Here is a 20,373-nt window from a genome sequence, read left to right as displayed (position 1 = left end):
CTTCTCATTGAAATGGCATGCTGTCCTGCACAAATTCTGTGGCTGATGCGTTTGTCACAAACTCAACCGGAACGGTGCTGCCAATTAATAGAGAACGTGGAAATTCAATCAAGATTTAGAAGAAGAAAAGATAGACCACCCCCTAAACAAGTGAACACACATGCTAAATTCAGATTTGAATGGCATGAATGGTTAGCCAGGCAGGAGATCCTGGAGGGTTAGCAGGATCCTCTGAGCACCAGTGGACGAATACAGACTACTGCTTTACAGAAAGAAGATGATCTGTAATTTGAATGCATGTCCAGGAGCAGAAGTGTGTGTGTGTGTGTGTGTGTGTGTGTGTGTGTGTGTGGGTGTGGGTGTGGGTGTGGGTGTGTGTATGTATGTGTGTGTGTGTGTGTGTGTGTGTGTGTGTGTGTATGTATGTGTGCGTGCGTGCGTGCGTGTGTGTGTGTGTGTGTGTATGTGTGTGTGCGTGAGGGTGTGTGTGTGTGTGCATGCGCACGCGTGTGTGTTACAAGGATCGCCACGCTCATCCTGTGCGTTCAACCACACGACAGGCACACTAGGGATGCTTAAAGGCACACTAAGTCCTTAGTTTCCAAAATATTCCCTCTGCATTGGCTTATAGTCAAGCCAGGCTCAGAGAGATGTCATCCGCAAATCACCGCCGAACATCAAGATGAATCACAGTTCAGTTCATACACCATCATACAGTACACTGCAGTGGCACGCCATCAGTCGTGGGGTCTGAAGCCTGCATTGGAACCATCTTGTTAACCACTGATTAGGATACACAATGTTTCTAAAAAATGATAATACATTGCATTAGTGTGACTCACACCGCCAAGATCACAAAGTGAAAGGCATGCACGTCTAAGGCTTTAATCTCGCCAATTTGCATGATTTTGCTCCTTAGGCATTCACATGTGAGACCCTCTGTGTTCAAAGCATGCAGCAGGCGGATTATCATTAGTGAGATCTTAAGCAAGGCGTTCAAGGGTATTGAGGAAGCATGGCTTGGAACTAACTACATGAAGGGGGGTTTGGCACAAAGAACATGATAATTAGATTTTTTTTCTTTTTTTTTAAGGATAAATGAAGGTGTGTGTGTGTGTGAGAGAGAGAGAGAGAGAGAGAGAGAGAGAGAGAGCGAGAGAGAGAGAGAGAGAGAGAGAGAGAGAGGGAGAGGGAGAGAGAGAGAGGGAGAGAGAGAGAGAGAGAGAGAGAGAGAGAGAGAGGGAGGGAGGGGTTGGGGGATATTATGTGCAGAATACTTTAATCATGAAAACATTCCTGTATCAGAGTGAAATCACTTAGACAATGTTCTCATTAGACATGTGAAAATAGCAGAACATGTGGTCTAAAATGCCGATCAAACAACATGATGATGACGACCAGGGAGCTCAGAATATGGCGTGTTGCCTCTGATCAGGTCGTCCTACTGTAGGTGGTTTCCTCTGATCAGGTTGTCCTACTCTAGGTGGTTTCCTCTGATCAGTTTGTCCTACTGTAGGTGGTTTCCTCAGTCTCACTCCTTTCCAAAGCCTTGAAGACTGGGAACCAATGAAATCACAAGGAGGCATGTCTCCTAGCCAATGAAAACGGCAGCTCGTCTGGGTTGTTCGACCCTAAATCCAGGCTAGGTTACACAGTTACATGGCAGCTGTGAGGAACCCCGAGCTGCACGAGTGTCACTGCAATAGCTAAATCAGTTCATAGAAGGAAGATGGTGAGCATGTTTCGTCTGTGCTTCTTACAGTTAATGTCGCTACCAAATGCTTGCTTTTTTGCCTGCCATGGTAGTTTCATTCAGGTCTAATGGCAGGTCTCTTAGCTAACGTTAGATAGCTAGTGCTAATGTACCAGGCTATCTAGCTAGCTAGCTAAGTTAGCCACAGTTAGCAAGTTTTTCTGTTAGTTGTACAGTTTGAATTTTGTTATTGATTCAAGTTTTAGTTATCGTTCACTAGCTAGCTCCAGGTTTGAAACAAGTGATCTCCACTTAGCCTTTTCAATACTGATACCATTCATTCACCTGTATTTAGCTAGCCAGCTAGCTCATTTAGTTGTTGGCACTATGGCGCTAGCTATCTGTCGCTTGCTAATGCTAGCTAGCTTAGCTGTTTGCCATGCGTGGTTGGATTAAACCTTTCCAACAACCAAGGCTATCTTGGGCACAGGCACTTTCTTGGTCCCCTGGAAAGTTGAATGACTGTCACAGTTGTAGGGGGGGTGCGCCCCCAGCCTCTGACACGTGGAGCTGCTAGTTTGAACAGCTGTTGTCAGAGGAGCACCTGACCTCTATTTTGATTCTAGCCTACTCGAGACCACGCGCACGCGTGTGTGTTTATTTGTGTTTGTTTTTTCCCCAAAAGGCACTGATGGGAATTCAGCTGGTGGTCAGCTTGCTGGCTGCTAGCATAATGCAAAGGATGGCTCCACATTGCTCCTTTGCTCGCTGGCTTCTATGCAATGGCAGGTATTATCATGCACACACACACACACACACACACACACACACACACACACACACACACACACACACACACACACACACACACACACACACACACACACACACACACACACACACACACACACACACACACACACACACAGTTCCTTCACACAGTTCCTTCAGGTTTTGGTGATGGGGTCGAGGCAATGCTTGGGAAGATGTATCTTTTGGTAAACTGTCATACTGTTCCAGTGTTCTTACATCTAGGCTTATGTTATATGGCATTTAAGATGTCTGTTCTATCCAAGGTGACTCACAGAGAGCGTGCTCAACCCTTGTCCAGTTGGCTTCAGCGTGTAATGCAACTTCCTTCCTTCCAGCCTGTTCCGGTTCAAACACCCGACAGAAGGAGCGCTATGCGCTCTGGCGGGTAAACAGATGCCCAAACCCAGCAGGAGAGACAGGTGACGGGGGAGTGGGATGGGGGACAGGTGTGAGCGGGGGGGGGGGGGGGGGGGGTGAGAGTGGGACGGGGGGACAGGTGTAACCCTACCCGAGTGAGGGGGGGGAGGACTTAGCGGGATAGCCCTCCCACTGTGATCTATCACTCTTCAGATAACAGCCTAGACACGGCATATATTTACTGTAGTAACAGTATCGCATAACTCGGGCCTTGTATCAGCACACGCAGAGTTTTGTCACCTGTAACATTTCTGACAGTGCTTATCACACACTGTGTTGACTGACAGTGACGTATGACTCTGAATCTTGAGTGTTTAAAGCCCCCCCCGCCTCCCCCCTTGCGCTGTGCATCTTCACCCACCAGGAGACAGAACGGGGAGAGCAAGCCCCTCACCGTGCCCAAGGACATCGACCTTCACCTGGAAAAAGCTCCCGTCAACGTCCTTGATGCTCTCGGTCGGTACACAAACAAAACAAGAGTGCTGAAAAAGTCTTAAGCCTATTCAGAGCCTGCCGTCCAACTGGCGTTTTATTCATTCCACTTACAGTATTTGCCGTGTGTGTGATTGTGTTCCAGTGCTGAGGTTTTTCCTGGAGTACCAGTGGCTTATAGACTTTGCGGTGTATGCTCTGGGAGTCTACCTGTTCACTGAGGGCTACTACTGCGTGGTGGACGGCAGCAAGGAGGTCCACACCGGGGCCATCTGGTGTGTGCTGACCATCCTCTTCTGCCTGTATCCTTCACCCACTGCCAAAGGCTAGCCCGCCACTTTGACGCCTACTCTGTTTTTTTTTTTAAGCAGTGCAGCCGCTTCTATACGTAATGTGTGTCCGTCCGTGTGTGTGTCCGTCCGTGTGTTTGTGTGTGTGGTTGTGAACAAGATGTTTTTTCTCTGTTTTGATGTGTTTGTTCGTAGTATGAGATTTAGACCAGTAAAGAGTAGCCAATACCGTTGCACACCAGCGGAGGTCGCTCATGAGATCGCTCATAAACCGCTTACTTCCGCTTACTTCACCACCTGGGTGTGATTTTTTGTTGTTGTCACAGATTAGTGCCTGGCAGGCTTTAGCGCCATATTGTGGGATAGCTACTCATGGTCCGTCTTTTGGACGGCAGTCTGTCTCTTGACACCAGCTGACGCCACCAAAACTGCAGTCCTGCCCCCTCTCCCCTCCTGTTTCTCCTTGACCCCCCCTGCTTCTCAGGAGGACCCTGCACACACTGATGAGCCACTACTTCCGCTCCGACGAGGGTGGCGAGCGCTCCGTGTGCATGGCCTTCGGCTTCCTGTCCCTGCTGGTGGCTATGCTGGTGCTGGTTGTGCGGGAGGATTACCTGGAGTTCGGCCTGGAGCCCGGCTTCAACAGCCTCTTCGACAACCTGGAGATCTTCGCCAGACAGCAGGGCTACGCCGAGTGGTCGTAAGTATCCTCTCAGAAGACATTTAGGAAATGGGAGAAATCTCAACTCGACCAGTATTTTGAACATCCTTGAAGTGTTTGTTCACGTGTTGAACTCATCTACAGTGCAGTCATTATGGTTCAAAGTTCAAATAAAGAACCATAATGACTTTGAACCATAATGACTGTAAGTGAGTTCTATAACAATATGATTGTTCACTGAGAACTTGATGATGATTAATGGACATGGGCATGACTCCCACCAGAATCCCAGTGACCAAGCTGACTGTGAAGTTTGGTCTGGCTTCCGTCTGCGCTTTTATTGGCGCGCTGCTGGCTTTCCCTGGGCTGCGATTGGCTCAGACTCACCTGGACGCCATTCAGATGAACTCGGACCGCCCTCTGATCCAGTAAGAACACTTAGTACTCAGTTTAGCAGATTAGAGCATGGGTAAATAAAGCTGAGCTCATATCATTTCTCATCGGTTCAATAGAGTCATGTCTATTCTACTTGAAAGGAGTAAAGCCAAATCTATACTGACCATGACTGTAAAATGGCGTTTTCTTGTGTGTACATCCCCGTGAGTTGTGACACACGAGGTGTGCCACCTTTTCTAGCTTGTGTGTAAAACGTGTCGACCAGACCTCTGATGGGGAGTGTTGTGATGATGTGTTTCCTGCTCCCTGTAGGATTCTGCTGCACACTGGCTTCCTGGCCCCAGTCATCATACTGGTTCTGTGGATCAAACCCATCGCTCGTGACTTCCTGGGGAATGCCCCCATGGGAAAGACTTCCGTCACCCTGTACGTGGGTCTGCGTGATGAGTGTGCTCATCTTTGAGCGTGGGTGTGTGTGTGAGGTTAAAAGGGCACAGTCATGCTTGTTTAAGTTAATATTATTTGGGTTAAATGCTTAAATTCTCTGTGCATTCCTTTTTTCTTTTTTTTTTTTAATGCTGTTGTGTCGCTGTTTCCTGGACTGTTTTGCCATTTGAAGTTTTTCCGTGATTCCGTCTTCCACACACGGAAACGGCAACACTGACAGTGATTGTAAAGAGTCCTGCGCACAGAATTTACGTATTTATTCCGAATAATATGATGTCAAACAAGCGTCTCCAGTGTTGCCACAGTGCCGTTCTCTCTGACCCCCCCCTCTCCCTGTTCTCCCGCCAGCGTCTCCAGCGCCACCTTCGACTGCGTGCGCCTGTGGACCGTGGTGGCGCTGTGCGGGCTGAGGCTGGCGCTGACCCGCTACCACCTGCAGGCCTACCTCAACCTGTCCCAGAAGTGGGTGGAGCAGATGAAGAAGGAGGCGGGCCGCATCGCCGCCATCGACATCCAGAGGAAGGTCAGACCCGCCAGGCCCATCCTGATCCTCGCAAGGACCTCCCGTTCTTGTTTCTCTCTCCGCAGATCAGTCCGGATACTCTCTCCGTAGAGGTCCGTTTGTGCCAGATCAGAAAACGATCTCGCCAGCTGGCGTTCTGTGAGGAAATACAAACATCTCGAACCCGCTGGGCTGGTTTAGGTGTGATGACAGGGAGGAGCGATTGAAGTTGGCGCGTGATAGAAGCATTTTTGAAAGTGCCTGCCCTTTTCCAAACAGTGGGCCAGAACACTTGAAGCTTTGTTTTCTCTCAAATGAGAAGATAGATTAAATACATGTTTCAGCCTTTGCTGATTCTTTCAAATGAGTTGAAGGTTTTTGTAGATAAGATTGAATACATTTTGTATTGTTAACTTAGGAGAATATCTCAACACTATAAATAACAGTTAATTCTTGTCCCTCTTAATTCTTGGCTCTCTTTTGTACTATCTTATTAGATGAGTGTGTATTGCTCTTATTGAGATGGCTGTGTGTGACTCACCCCTGGTGATGTCGTCCTCCAGGTGACCCGTGTCTTCTGCTACCTGACGGTGGTCACCATGCAGTACCTGGTCCCCATCCTGCTGGTGTTGTTCTCCACGTTGGCTCTCAAGGCTCTAGGTAAGACGTCCACGTCAGGCTAGGTAGCTGTTCTCTGACTGAAGAGACACCGCGCGCGCACACACACACACACACACACACACACACACACACAGTTCCACATCAGACTTCGTAGCAGTTCTCTGACTCTAAGGTCTGCGGTATACTTGCTGTTTAACAACGCATACGCGTAGACAAGTACTTTTTTGCGGCCTGTTAATTTTTGAGGACCTGCACGGCCAACCACAGAGAACGCTCCAAAGGAACGCAGGAGACGCTTGGCAGCCATCTTTTTTTACTCATACGCGTAGTCATAAGCAAATATACTGCAGGCTCAAGAGACAACACACACACACACATAGTACCTTATAGTCTGCTAGCAGGCTTCTGACTCTTCGGAGAATGTTTATCTCGGGGTCAGTAGACCAGCTCTCTTGAACAGGCTAGCACATTCCTCTCTCTTTTATCAGAATCTTATGACCCAGCAGTATGGAGGCTCGATAACCTTGTAAAAATCGCCACAACTAGGTATATTACACCAGAAAAGAGGCCCCAACTGTCTCGGCCTCATCATGATGTAGTGTGTGTAACAACGCTGACAGCTCCCGTCTGTGTGTGGGTCTCTCCTCAGGGGACTTCTCCTGGGGCCTGGGCGAGGACACCCCCGGCGTGACCCCCGCCATGGTGATGCCAGCCGCCACCCCCGCCGCGCCCCCGGGGCTGGAGGAGGACGAGGACGGGCCGGAGGACATGGAGGAGGATGTCCAGGCCACGGTGGCCCGTCTGTCGGAGATGTTTGGCGCCCTTCGCTCCCTCCTCACCCCCCTGTTCTTCAGGGGCATCTTCGCCTTCCTCACCTGGTGGGTGACGGCCTGCCAGGTCATCAGCAGCCTCTTCGGCATCTATTTCCACCAGTACCTAATGCATAACTAACCGAGGAGGAGGAGGAGGAGGTGAGTGGGGTCAGCTGTCCATAAAACACCGCTAACCAGCACAAGCTCTGTACTGACTTTAAACAGTATGCGCTACAGCAGCAGGTCGAAGGTCAAACTAAAAGCAACACATGGACACGACGGGTGCCCCTGTGTGACTGTGACTAGGGTGTGTCACAGACACCATTCTAGAGGCAGGAGGGTCAGGGGGGGGAATGACTTATTGACTTCTTGCTTACCTGGTTGTCCTGTGGACCCTACTGTAGTTTCGTCTTGATGGGGTTGCAAGGTGTGTGTATGTGTGTGTGTCCGTGCCTGTGACTATATGGACATTGTTGGAACGCTGTACGATGAGGACTGGGTGCTCACATCACACTTTTAAGACATATCTCTGTAACTTTAACTAACACCAGTGTTAAAGGAGTAGTAAAGGGAAAATGCACGTTTAGCCCTGTTTTAAGGTTACTTATGATCATATACAATGGTTCAGATCAAAACGTTGAGAAAGTCTGATAATTGCTCTACCACCGTTTTGATCATACAATGGATGTGGATGGGCACCTTGAAAAATCTTTCAAAAACATGTTAAACTCTCGATTTCAAAGACAAGAAGCTTTTTTGAATGATTTTTCACGGTGCCCATCCACATCCATTGTATGACCAAAACGGGTGTAGAGCAATTATCAGACTTTCTCAAAAGTGCTAGTTTTGTCAACGTTTTGAACTGAACCATTGTATATGATCATAAGTAACCTTAAAACAGGGCAAAACATGCATTTTCCCTTTACTACTCCTTTAACCTTTTCATATCAAAACAACGCCACTGAATGCTGCAGATAAGATTCTTAAGGGGTAAGAAGGGGTAATGCTACTCTGAAAAAGTTAACCATTTATATCAGGCACTTCATTGGAAGTCCTAGCTCTGTATTTTTTTTGCGAGGAACGGACAAAGGAGTGATTTATGCCTTGTGTTTCTATTTGAGTCATTCTACTTGTGTTCATATACTGTACTGTCTGCCTGTATCTGCTCTGCCAACCTGAATGTAGTGATACCAGTGGGGCCCCATGAGTCGATAACGCCAAGCCCCGCCAAGCCCCTGCCTATCTGCATCATTTATACCCACCTGACTGAAGCACCGAGCAGTAGCTATAGTTGTATGTGATGATGAGAGGGTTTGGTGGAAGAATTCTTAAGTGCCTCGGAACTCAGGGATTTTGAGTCAACAGTAAAATATCTTTATTTTGCCGCGTTACTATGGTTTTAGACTGGTGGCAGAAACCCGAGAGACTTAAGCAGAGATGCACACTCCAAAACCTACGTGGATTTGGCCAAACTGAGTTTGCAATCATCTTTCAGTTTCAGCGCAAGTCAGTTACTGTACATTTAGTTAGTGAGAAAGCCCTTTTCTTTCATCTTGTTGCCACCAAACAATCACGTGAACATGAGATGCTGGTTATGAAACAAGTCTTGTTTTGAGTTTAACTTGAAGCTGGGTTGGATTGCAGATCATTGTGTCAACTTAGTTTTTTTTATTTATTTATTTATATCCTATTGCCACTAATGTCTTCATTATTTTCAATGGTACAGAATACAGCTTGATTTCTACTGTATGTTGGGGTGTTTGTGGAAAATTTGATTTGAGTGTGATTAAAGTTTTAAGTATTGATTGAATGTTCCTTGATCATTTCATGTTTTGAGGTTCGCATGAAGATGACATTCTTTTCACCAATTAAAGAGAGGTTTGAATGCATGGTGTGAGCTTTTAAATTGTATACAAAATGTTTTATTTTGTTGTGTGGATTAATAAAACCAATAATTGAATATTTTCACGTTCTGTGTCACTTCCATACATTCATTAAAGGAGTAGTAAAGGGAAAATGCAAAGGGAAAAAAGCTAGCATTTTTGAGAAAGTTGATAATTGCTGTGGATGGGCATCTTGAAAAATCATTCAAAAACATGTTAAACTCTTGATTTCAAAGACAAGAAACTCACCTAGGTGTTAGTTGGCGTTCTGACATATAATTCGCCATAAAGTAAGATTCTAGTTAATCTGGAAAGGATTTTAAAATATTTAGCATAGAACTATTTAGTCACAGCACACATACGTGTAAACTTCCGCAAACTAGGTAGCCTAGCAACATAAACAATAACAATCGCTATCGTAAGTAGTTCCGCTTCCTGAATCCCCTCTGCGGATTGATCTACACATCTACAACGGTCGCTTCAATACAAGTCAATGGATTTCATAAAATGATCAATAAAACCCTACAGGATTCATACTTTGCGGTGAAGTTGGTGTCAGAACACCAACGGACAACTATTACACCCTCGGTGAGCTTCTTGTCTTTGAAATCGAGAGTTTAACATGTTTTTGAATGATTTTTCAAGATGCCCACCCACATCCATTGTATGACCAAAACGGTGGTAGAGCAATTATCAACTTTCTCGAAAATGCTAGCTTTGTCAATGTTTTGATCTGAACCATTATATATGATCATATGTAACCTTAAAACAGGGCTAAACATGCATTTTCCCTTTACTACTCCTTTAACAAGCATTTTATTCTTATTTAATTTAAAAATTGTATTCCAGCTTCTAATTTCTCACACTGTCGTCTAATATCATGTACCGTGGGAGATAACGACAGATAAAGCTCTCCGTTCGATGTCAATCCTTCATTTGACAAAAGAGGTCATGCTTGACAATGGTGTCTGGCCACTGACGTTGGGCTGCGACCTCTGACCTCTAGATCGTCTTATGACGACTGATAATTACCACGGCCCTCCAGACAGACGGCAGGATGAGTGGGTGTGTTTGTTCCTTTGTGTTCAGGTGTACCTGTTCTAGGTACTGATCTAGAGCCGTCACAGGTGTTGTAGGTATTGATCTATATCTTTCACATGCCCAGGTGTTTTTTTGGCACTGACCGACCCATAATGTCTGCATTTAGATTAAAACTGGCAAATAAAGTTTTACTGTAATCAACAACAATTTGTAGATTTGTATCATGATGATTATGATTGAATGTAGATGTTTTATATCAGTGTCATGTTAGACAGGAACCCAGGTCACCTTGTTCTGACTGCAGACAGATTTAACAGACGTCATAAAATGTAACACAGACTGGGGTCTGCAGGGCATTGGTCTGAGAGCTGACATGATTTATTAGTGATATCATTTAACATCCAGTCAAAACCCACAAAGACCCTCCAATTCAGGATGTGACGGCCCTGTATCGCTGCTTTTGTGAGCTGGTGTTTTGGGCTATGCTTCAGTGGAGAATACTGACACCACTACTGAAGATATGTGACAGGACCAATGTCAAATCCAAATCTCCTGAAGGTGTCTGTGGCTAACACAGCTTTGCCCTTTAATACAATATACTGTATGTTCCGTGCCAATAACATGTCTTTGTTTTACCCTTTGCATAGTGATGAGTGGTACATTTTTGAAGATAGTCTACAGTAATTGCCAGCTTACACTCAATTGCTATTGTAAGAATATTTGAGTGATTGTCTGTGTAAATGTGTGAGGCTCTTGAAATCATGGGGCATTTTACAATCATGGCCAAGCGGCCAATCTGAGTAACTTGACTTATACTCTGCAGTACACATACACACACACACGGTTCATTATCCCTCCCTCCTCTCTATCACACACAAACACACACACCATTGTGCCTTCTTGTATACAGTACACACAATGCTCCACACACATTCTTCAGACAAGGGGTAGGCTATTTTTTCCACTGCTTTGGCCAGGTCTGTTTGCTGTGCTGTTCTAGCCTGGTGATGCTGACAGATCTGGGAGCGGGTCTGGCCTAATGAACTGGAAGGTGACAGGGTTGACACAGCTATATAATCACATTAATTATGTGCATCTGTCGGAGGCCTCTTCTGTGTGCTACACCCCAACCCTGCAGCCATGACTGTTGCTATAGGGACAGCGGGCCAGTGGAGGCCCTAGACAGGCCTGCGGAGTGGGGCTTCTCTCAAGGGAGGAGCCCAGACATGACCCCTACGACTCTCTTTTCATTTAGGCAGGAAAGAGGGATGTGCTCTCCGGTGTGGGAGACGGATAATGCCGGCCAATCTCCACACCCACGGTGAGAGGAAATGGTGTAGAGAGAAAAAAAAACCCTCTACGGGGAAGCAGGAGAACGTTCAAACATTCGGTGTGCAATACGTGCTATCCAGCTGAGGCGGGGAGCCATTTTGGTGTGTTTTTTTTTTTAGTCTAAAAAGGTCCCCGGCTTTTTAAGTGTTTCTTGCTCCCCTGTGCTCAGTGGGGAGGTGGCGGAGGAGGAGGAGAAGGGTTCGACAAGGAGGCGACGCGATAATGAGAGACTGGATGGTTTTAAAGAACAGTAGGCCTACATGACATGAATGAGGCTTAATAAACAGACGCATGAAAGATAGGGCTAGAAAGATAAACGTTCACGTGGCAGACAGCATTTTATCTGTCCTCGGATGAATCGCCGCCAACGGTGACTTTTGAATAGCCTACGTTTTTGGTTAAATTACAGTAAATGAACAACGCGTAGTAGCCTAGAGGCCACAAGGACGAATACACTAGCCGTTTGAAAGGCAATGCTGTAATTGGATGGATACACAGGCCTCTTCGATTAGACCTCCCTGACACTGTGATGGACAAACTGGCTTCCTCGTGAACTTTGCAACTATGCTACCTGTAGGCTACACAAACACCACTGTACAGATAACAGTAGGCTAAACTGTTATCGTTTATCAATATAACCTCTGTATGTGAATGATACAGTGATAATAAAAAGTTACAAAACCTCATGGCGATCAAGAACCACAACGAATAGCCTATGAAAATACGCATGTCTGTACCGAGCGGTTAACTGTGCAGACACCTGGATTCCATCACGGTGAACTGCTCTGCTTTTGTCATGGAAAACAAGAGTTCGACCTCAGAATAGCTGGTGTTGCCAACTCCTCAATGGAAGTAGCCGTCGGCTCTCTCCAAAACTAACTCGCTACATTGGTCGCTAGTCGCTTTTACCTAGGCTAATTAAGTCGCCAAGGGGATCTGGCAAGTGGCCAGATCCCTGTTGGCCAACTTGGCAACACTGCCTCAGAAGTGATGTAGAATTCTGAAAAATGACCTCTTGTGGTCAAACAAGTGAACTAGCCTACCTACAGAATACAGGAGGGACACAACGAATAATACAACCAATTCAAGATCATTTTAATACATATCCAGCCAAATAAAGAACACAAAATTGATATCAAATAAAGAGCACAACATTGATATATGAAATTAAATCACAGCAAAAATCCAGTGCACAAAACACAAATCAAAGATAAAATGCTGGTAAAATGTAGGGTAATTCTTCTTACAATAACAATGAATCATTTCGAAAGCCTACTTTAGTACATGTTAATCGCAAAACATATCCTTTTATATTTATACAGTTTATTTTATTTTCATGTCAGATAATTCTTAGATGTTCTAAAAAAAGGGGGGGGGGAAGCATAAAGCGCCATCAGCAGCAAAGCTCAAAGCTAGCCAACTAAACAGGATCTTGTTCAAGCCATGACAAATTCAAGGTGCTTATATGATATCCTCTGATATCAATCAAATACACTCGAAAGATTCTATACTTTATCAAGTGTATGATATTGCTATTATCAAATTACATTCCTTCCATTATAAGCCTTTGGTCTTTGATTGGAGTGACTCGTGTGATAAAATAAATCACAAATGCTGTGGTGTAACACCTACAGTGTTAAGTACACTTAACGCTACAGCAACAGATTTGCGCCGTGCTATCTCAGTCTCGAAAAAGAAAACATTAAAAGAACCAATTATCCAAATCCCTGAGAAAGACGAATCGTGTGATGCAGGTTTTTTCAGTACCAGAGGTCAGTGTGTGGTGTGTACAGATTATTGGGCCAGGTGATAGATGATCCCTAATCGGTCTCATGTGATCCGACCATTTCATTGATTTTGGGCTAAAGGCTAAAGCATTAAAGTTATATATGTACAGTAACTGGGGGGAAGGCCGCAGAGTTTGAAGAATCACTCTGAGACACCGGGCCTGAAGCAACACAGCTCCAGTAATGACTTATTATTTGCCCTCCGTGCAGGACTGTAGATCAGGCTAAAAGAGGGAGTGTGTGTGTGTGTGTGTGTTTGGGGGGGGTGCCCTCACAGACAGAGAGACAGACAGACAGAGAGAAACAGCATGGCTTGTATGTACAGTATCTCCTGAAAGGATCACCCAGACAGAGGCGGAGGCACACGTTCATCACCGAGGGAGTCCAGCTCTAAAAGAAGGGTGGGGGGGTCTTTCCCTGCCTGGGAGTAAGAGGATAAGTGAATCCCACCTCCTCCTCCTCTATCAGTGTGGGGCAGCCATGTGGCAGGCTGGGCTCGGAGGGGGCAGAATGTGGGTGGGCGGGTGGTTGGCGGGTTAGAGGAGTGTTGCCCGGCATGTGGTGATGGCCGGGCCGCCGGCAGCCGGCTATCTCTGCCACCCGTCGCTGATCTCTAATTGCCTCAGAGGCAGCCCCCCTTTCCCCTCCCCCATGGCGTGCTGGGCTAGCGGGTAGCCTCCTTTGGAGAACTCCTCCCTCTCATTGGCCGAATAGTGACCGAGGGGGGAGTGGCGGGGGGAATCGGAGTTGCTCATTGGAGAATGCTGCCTCAGGTGGTGGTGGCACAGGGGCGGGGACGTCGGGGAGCAGACATGCTCCGGGGAGGCGCGCTCAGATTTGATGCTGAGGTTGAGGGAGGGGTGAGGCGGAGGGGTAGGGGTGGAGGACTGGGAGGGGAAAGAGCACCCTCCGCTGGACATCCTGCGAACAGCGAGGGGAAGACGGTAAATATACAAACCGACATCAGAGAAGGAGACAGACAGACAGACACATAGACAGAGATAGAGACAGAGGGACAGACAGACAGACAGACAAAGACAGACAGGCGGACGGACAGGCAGACAGGGAGACAGATGGACAGACAGACAGACAAGGAGACAGACGGACAGACAGACAGGCAGAGGGAGAGGCAGGCAGACAGACAGACAGGCGGACAGAGAGAGGCAGACAGACGGATAGATAGGTAGTCAGACGGACAGACAGGCAGGGAGTCAGACGGACAGACAGGGAGACAGATGAACAGACAGACAGACAGGCAGACATGTGTGTGATAGCACTGCTCTTACGCTGGGCTGAGGTGAGCGCCATGCTGCTCGTGGTGCTGCTGTGTGGGCTGCCAGGCGTTCAGCGAGCCTCTCTGTAGGAAGCCTGGGTGGCTGTACTCTGAGAAAGAAGCACAGTACAACTGAACATCATAGCTTCATCAGAACATTATCACTTCCACTTGAAAGCATTTGGAAACATTTGTGAATAGTAAATTGGTTGAATGGATTGTTTTCTGGAGAAAGAAACATATTTTGAGTAAAGTAGTAAATACTATAAAATCATCTCTGTGAGATATACCAACATACCCTCTATAGCGACCTCTGCTGGTTGACTATTGAACCAACCGGTATTCTATGCAGTGCACACTGACTGTGTTTGTAGTTGATGTTTTCCCCAGACCAGAACAGTGCAGGACAGGTGTAGCCTTACCGGGGGGTTGTCCAGTGGAGGGGAGGCTGTAGCCCCCCAGGCTGGGTCCCAGCAGGCCAGCCTTGCCCATGGCCATCATGGGGCTCCCGGGGTGCATCCCCTGGTAGAGAAGACCCCTCTGCAGGGAGATGAGAGGTGGGGTGCTGTCAACCTCCTGTCATCATCTCCCTAATCTGGTATTACATAACTAGCCAATGTCTGTGTTTAAGAGATTTCTCTGAAAACATACTGTGTCTGTCACGACTCAAAAGAACCAGCACTTATAAATGGCACATATCCACTAGTCTGGCTTTGCCATCCTGATCACGTGATCTCACATTCTGTTTCTCTATCATGGAGAGAGATCATGTGATCAGGATGGCAAAGCCAGACTAGTGGATATGTGCTATTTAAAGCAATACATTATGATATTTGGACCTTTACAAACATGTCTGGTGCTAATTCTCCAATTAGATTTACTAAAAGTAAGCTGAATCGTCCAAACAGTCTATTCAGAAAAATAATACATGGACATTTATTACCTTTTAAAACTCGCGCCCCCGGGACGCAGCATTCAGTCGAAGTGCGCAACGTTGTGCTTAAACAACACAGTAGTAGCTAACTATTCCGGCGTCTATGGATATCATGCGTTTTTTAGCTCAATGATATCATGGCGGAGGTGAGAAAACCGAAGCGAAACATCACGGAGGAAGCCAGAAAAAGAAAAAGACAATCTGATAACTTTACGACAGTACGACAGTGCACTTACTCGCAGAGCCCGCAGTTCAAACGCTATGTATTGCTTTAAGTGCAAAAAAGTGCTTTTTATACATAAATATGTAGATGTATGTAGATATGTAGATTATGCTCTTAGTCACTTGTTTTAGAAAGAAGATGCACTTATGAGTTCTGGCAAGTAGTAGTATATTGGCTTTTCCTATGTTAAATGCAATTATTGTTAGTCGCTTTGGATAAAAACGTCTGCTAAATGACTGTAATGTAATATATGTTTGTGTGTGTGTGTGTTGGGGGGGGGGTGGTTGGTGTTCAAGCCACCTCGGAGAAAAAGGCTTTCACCGTTCGAAAACGATCTTGACTTCGGTGAGTGATGAAAATATATAATTTGTAGATACTGAAGAACAGACTGAATGAAAAAGCTAATAGAAAAATGGTCTCTGACAGGACTTTAGTGAGAACGTCCTGGACCAGAGCGAGCATGATGGAGAGTATTACCCACACTTTGATTAGAGTATGAGCGTGCGCACGGTCGTGATTAGTGATAGTGATAGAGAATGTAAACTGTACATGAATGGCGTGTGTGTGTGTGTGTGTGTGTGTGTGACAACACTGCAGTCTCTCAGCTTGTTGCTTGTCAGGTTAGGGTGGCAGGTGTTGGGAGATGCACCAGTGAGTGACGTGGTGGTGGGGATGTAGGCGTTCCTTACAGCACTGCCAGCGTTGGGGCGCGCGCCTCCCATCATGCCCTCTGCCCTCCGGTTCTCGCTACCCAGGTTCAGAGGGGGCGGAGTTTTCATCTCCAGGGCTCGGCCCAGGTTGCCGTGGGAGAACATGGAGTAGCCAATACCTGGACAGAGAAGAAGCGGGAAGTGAAAAACAGATGTGAGAACAGCAGTTTCACTCCCAAACGTGGAGCATTCATTTCCTACTCTCTCTCTCCCTCTCTCTCTAGCAAGCCTTTTTCTCATGTGTGTAGAGAGACCAAGCATTATAACATGTATAACCATAAACCACCGATGATATCACATACTCTGAAATGAGTGGAACAGTAATCAGCTGTTACGCCTGGTTATATCATCCCTATGAATGTCTACTAGCTACAGAGTCTGAGCTGAGTTGAACTGAGCTGAGCAGCAGGTGCAACACATTCTGTCTAGAAACCACAGGTCTGACTCGAAACGCTGTTCTACTGAAGGGGCCAGTTTCACTTACACATGCACATGAACACACACACACACCCACACACATACACACTTCCTGTGTGTTCACAGCTGGCTGCACAGCACTGAGGCCGCACCACAAGAGCTAGCGCCCCGGGCAGTCAGCCCGTCATGACTGGCAGGTCCAATACCACTGCTGTCTCAGGGACAACCCTCTAGGAACAAAGACATGAGGTTCTGTTGCTTCGAGGATCACTTTGGAAATAAGTGTTTTTAATAATACTTTTAAATGCAACCCTCTGGGATTTTCTTGGTATCATATTCCTTTAAGATGTTGTGCTTTTAAATTCCAAATAAAAATCAAATAAAAAATGAAATCAGACTGGGACAACACGCATGCTAATGAACCACATGCAGGCTGCTTAGTTGGGAGGGAACTACATTCTAGACAGGTACCAAACAGTAACAAACGTGAAATATACAATATTTTTATTAACGTGAAATATACAATATATTTAAATATACAAACAAAAGTAATGAAATATGCAGCGAGAGTAGAAATTTAAGCAAAAGAGCATGTCAATGATATACTTAAGAATACACATGGCGTTCTGCAACTCTCTCCTTTTGTCCCTTAAGAGATGAAGACGGTGCTTGCTTCCGTGGTGATAAGGGGAGGTGACCTGCAAGGCCCTGCTTAGTCTCGTGATACCAGACAATACTAGACCGTCGGCACCAACCGACGGTAACAAGACTACGCCTACTGCTTTGGATTGGTTCCAACCTGAACAAACCTATGCCCTAAAGACTTTTTCTGCATTGCAGGTTTTTTTAAACTGTCAAATTGTTTCCACTCACTTTAAGCGACAAAATCTGAATGAAAGTTCTTAGTCTCTAGTTGAGCGAAGCGTTTAGAGACTGACTCGTGAGTCGCGGCCCTGCTCACCCACCTGAGTGTGGAGACATGAAGGTGGCGTGGGCGTGGGGGCTGGCCGGTCTGGGGACCAGGGGTTTGAAGGCCTGGGCTCTGTGGGCGGCCAGGCTGGGGCTGGAGGAGTTAGGAAAGCCATTCTCACAGGCGCCGGACACCAGGAACTGGGCGTCCGGGGGGAGCAGGGAGGGTGCCTGAGACCAGATGTGGAGGATGAGTCTATTTGAGTTCACTTTTCATTCATTTTCTTTACTCAGCAGGGATAAGAAAGATGCCGTTTAAAATAAACATTTCATGCCTGAGAGATTATGCCTGTATCAGAATATACATAACGTTTTAGTCTCTTGACGAGATCAGGGTTGACAGGACTGGTGCTAATTAAGACAGTATACTACATACTCTGCATGTTTTAAATGTTAGCTTAAATGTTAGTTTTAAATGGTAGCTTCAGCATTAATGTGCCAGCTATGAGCTAGCTATTAACTAGTATCAAGGGAAAATTCAGTTTGCCAGGGTAAATTCAGTCAGTCTAAGGGTTTGAAGGTTTGGGTACCCATACGGCCATAGAAGAATGCCCCTTGTGACTGATTGGATTTCAGCACCTGCGCATGCTTTGAAGCAGGTGTATTTTTTCATGTCTGGTGTCGACCCGACATAAACATATAATAATTATTAAAATTGCTGTAGCAGTGCCAAACAGCAGTCTACAAAGAGGCGGCTTTCACAGAGGAACTCAATCACTTATCCCTCTCGATATGGCAATCATAGCCATTTTTAAATATTTAAAATGGAATGTGTGCTTTTTGTAAGCAATACAATGCTCTTGTGTTTCTACTATCAGGGGAAATTGTGTAACACTGCCAGTTCCCCTCTAGAATTAATAAAGTCCCTACTGTACATACAGTTCCTACCTATCATGGACCCACCCTAACATGGATGATGTGATTTTAACATGGGATTCCATCCATCGTCGAGGCAACAGCACTCCCGGCGAGCCACTCGGTAAATTATTTCAGGAGAAATCTCGTCTCCAGCTCTGATCTCTGAGAGGGGGGGCGGAGTGGTTACTCACATAGTACCGATGCCTGGCGACCGAGAGGTCCATGCCCTCGCTGAGTGGGTACTTCTCCGCTGCCATCTGCGTGGTCTCTTCTGTCTCCAGCTCTGACCCCTCCAGACCCAGGCCTTTCCTACGCAGCGTCTACAGCAGCACAGGGGTCACACGCACACACACACGCACACACACACACACACAAACACACACACACATACATAAAAATGTTCACGCACACATGCAAATGCAGACACCCTCAAAGAGAGGGAAAGAGAAAGAAAGAGAGAGAGAGAGAGAGAGAGAGAGAAAAAGAGATAGAGAGTGAGAGAGCTGAAACACAGAGAGAGAGAGAGAGAGAGAGAGTTCTCTCTACCTCCAGTATGTCGGTGTTGGTGCGGCTCTCGTGTGGCTCACTGTACTCGGTGTACTTGAGCAGAACCTTGTCCATGTCGGTGCTGGCGTACTGGAACAGCCGGTTGGTGCTGTTGAAGATGATGAGGGCGATCTCGCAGTCGCACAGCACACTCAGCTCGTAGGCCTTCTTCATCAGGCCGAACTTCCGCTTGGTGAAGGTCACCTGCATGGCAGGGGGGGCGGGGGCGGGGGCGGGGGGCACGGATGGACGGATGGTAAATGCTTTTATGTGGGGCGGCTGTGGCTCAGGAGGTAGAGCGGGTCCTCCAATGATTGTGAAGTGTCCTTGTGTAAGACACTGAACCCCAAATTGCTCCCCAAATGAGCAGGCTAGCACCTTGCATGGCAGCTGCCACCATTGGTGTGTGAATGTGTTTGTGAATGGGTGAATGAGAGGTCATTGTAAAGCGATTTTTAATTTACTTATATAGCAATTTCATATTTGTATAAATAAAAGCGCTGCCCGGGAGGAGGAGTTGGAATCAAACCAGGAACCTTTCGATCCCCAGACAGCGACTCTAACTCCCGTGCTGCTGCCAGCCCATCCCAGATGGTCTGGCTGATGTAGAGTGTTTTTTACGTGTTACGTTAGCAGGGGGTCAAGACACTCCTACTGTACCTGTCGGTTCCTTTGGTCCAGGATGCGAGAGATTTGTATTTTCCTCCGGCCCATCGTGGTGTCGCCCTCTGCTGGTCTGAACAGGTGGCTTCACCTGTGGAGGGAAATCATCTTAACTAAGCATGATGGGAGATCATCTTAACTAAGAATGATGGGAGATCATCTTAACTAAGCATGATGGGAGATCATCTTAACTAAGCATGATGGGAGATGATCTTAACTAAGCATGATGGGAGATCATCTTAACTAAGCATGATGGGAGATCATCTTAACAAAGCATGATGGGAGATCATCTTAACTTAGCATGATGGAAGGTCTTCAATAATATCATATCACCTATGAACTGCAAAATAATGTCCCCCGAAAATAATGTGAACTGGTTGGATTTTCTACATAGGATCTCTAAACTGTCAAAAGGAATTATCGTCACCAGACAGTCCCAAGCACATCTACTGGTTTAAATCACTTAACTTGAATTGCTATACAAACATGCTAAAGGCCAAAATAGAGTAGCGTCACTCTTGGTCTTATCAAAATAAGAGCGCCAACAATGTACAGTATAGCGCACATGGCCAAGGCCTTAACCTTCCTGTCATTCTGATGGGAAAATGTCATCTGTTTTGTTTAAGCGACCTCAGTCCTACCCTCCACCCCCC

At 46.4% G+C, this 20,373-nt stretch overlaps 2 protein-coding genes across 2 annotated transcripts; one reads left to right on the top strand and one right to left on the bottom strand.

The window, feature by feature from the left end:
• Positions 1–1,660: 1,660 nt before the first annotated feature.
• On the top strand, positions 1,661–7,633 carry tmem161a (transmembrane protein 161A). The gene is made up of 11 exons (XM_084444180.1): positions 1,661–1,732; positions 2,379–2,482; positions 2,842–2,925; positions 3,288–3,379; positions 3,501–3,657; positions 4,130–4,345; positions 4,591–4,734; positions 5,015–5,128; positions 5,498–5,672; positions 6,215–6,311; positions 6,922–7,633. Exons 1-11 carry the CDS (start codon positions 1,730–1,732, stop codon positions 7,221–7,223), a joined length of 1,488 nt encoding a protein of 495 aa, XP_084300306.1. The 5' UTR covers positions 1,661–1,729; the 3' UTR covers positions 7,224–7,633.
• A 6,081-nt stretch (positions 7,634–13,714) lies between these two features.
• On the bottom strand, positions 13,715–19,771 carry mef2b (myocyte enhancer factor 2b; the record flags this gene model as incomplete). Its single annotated transcript, XM_084444245.1, has 8 exons — positions 13,715–14,048; positions 14,414–14,510; positions 14,823–14,940; positions 16,247–16,386; positions 17,650–17,824; positions 18,703–18,831; positions 19,058–19,261; positions 19,718–19,771. The coding sequence occupies 8 exons, from the start codon at positions 19,769–19,771 to the stop codon at positions 13,715–13,717; spliced, it is 1,251 nt and encodes a 416-aa protein (XP_084300371.1).
• Between the last annotated feature and the right edge of the window lie 602 nt (positions 19,772–20,373).

This window comes from Borostomias antarcticus (genome assembly GCF_949987555.1).
Source record: "Borostomias antarcticus genome assembly, chromosome: 10".
Lineage (NCBI taxonomy): Eukaryota > Metazoa > Chordata > Actinopteri > Stomiiformes > Stomiidae > Borostomias > Borostomias antarcticus.
This window is presented reverse-complemented; position numbering and strand designations above follow the sequence as displayed.

Coding starts and splice junctions, on each gene's coding strand:
- tmem161a (XM_084444180.1), top strand. Junction 3,380..3,500: donor CAACGTCCTTGATGCTCTCG/GTCGGTACACAA, acceptor ATTGTGTTCCAG/TGCTGAGGTTTTTCCTGGAG. Junction 4,735..5,014: donor TCGGACCGCCCTCTGATCCA/GTAAGAACACTT, acceptor TGCTCCCTGTAG/GATTCTGCTGCACACTGGCT.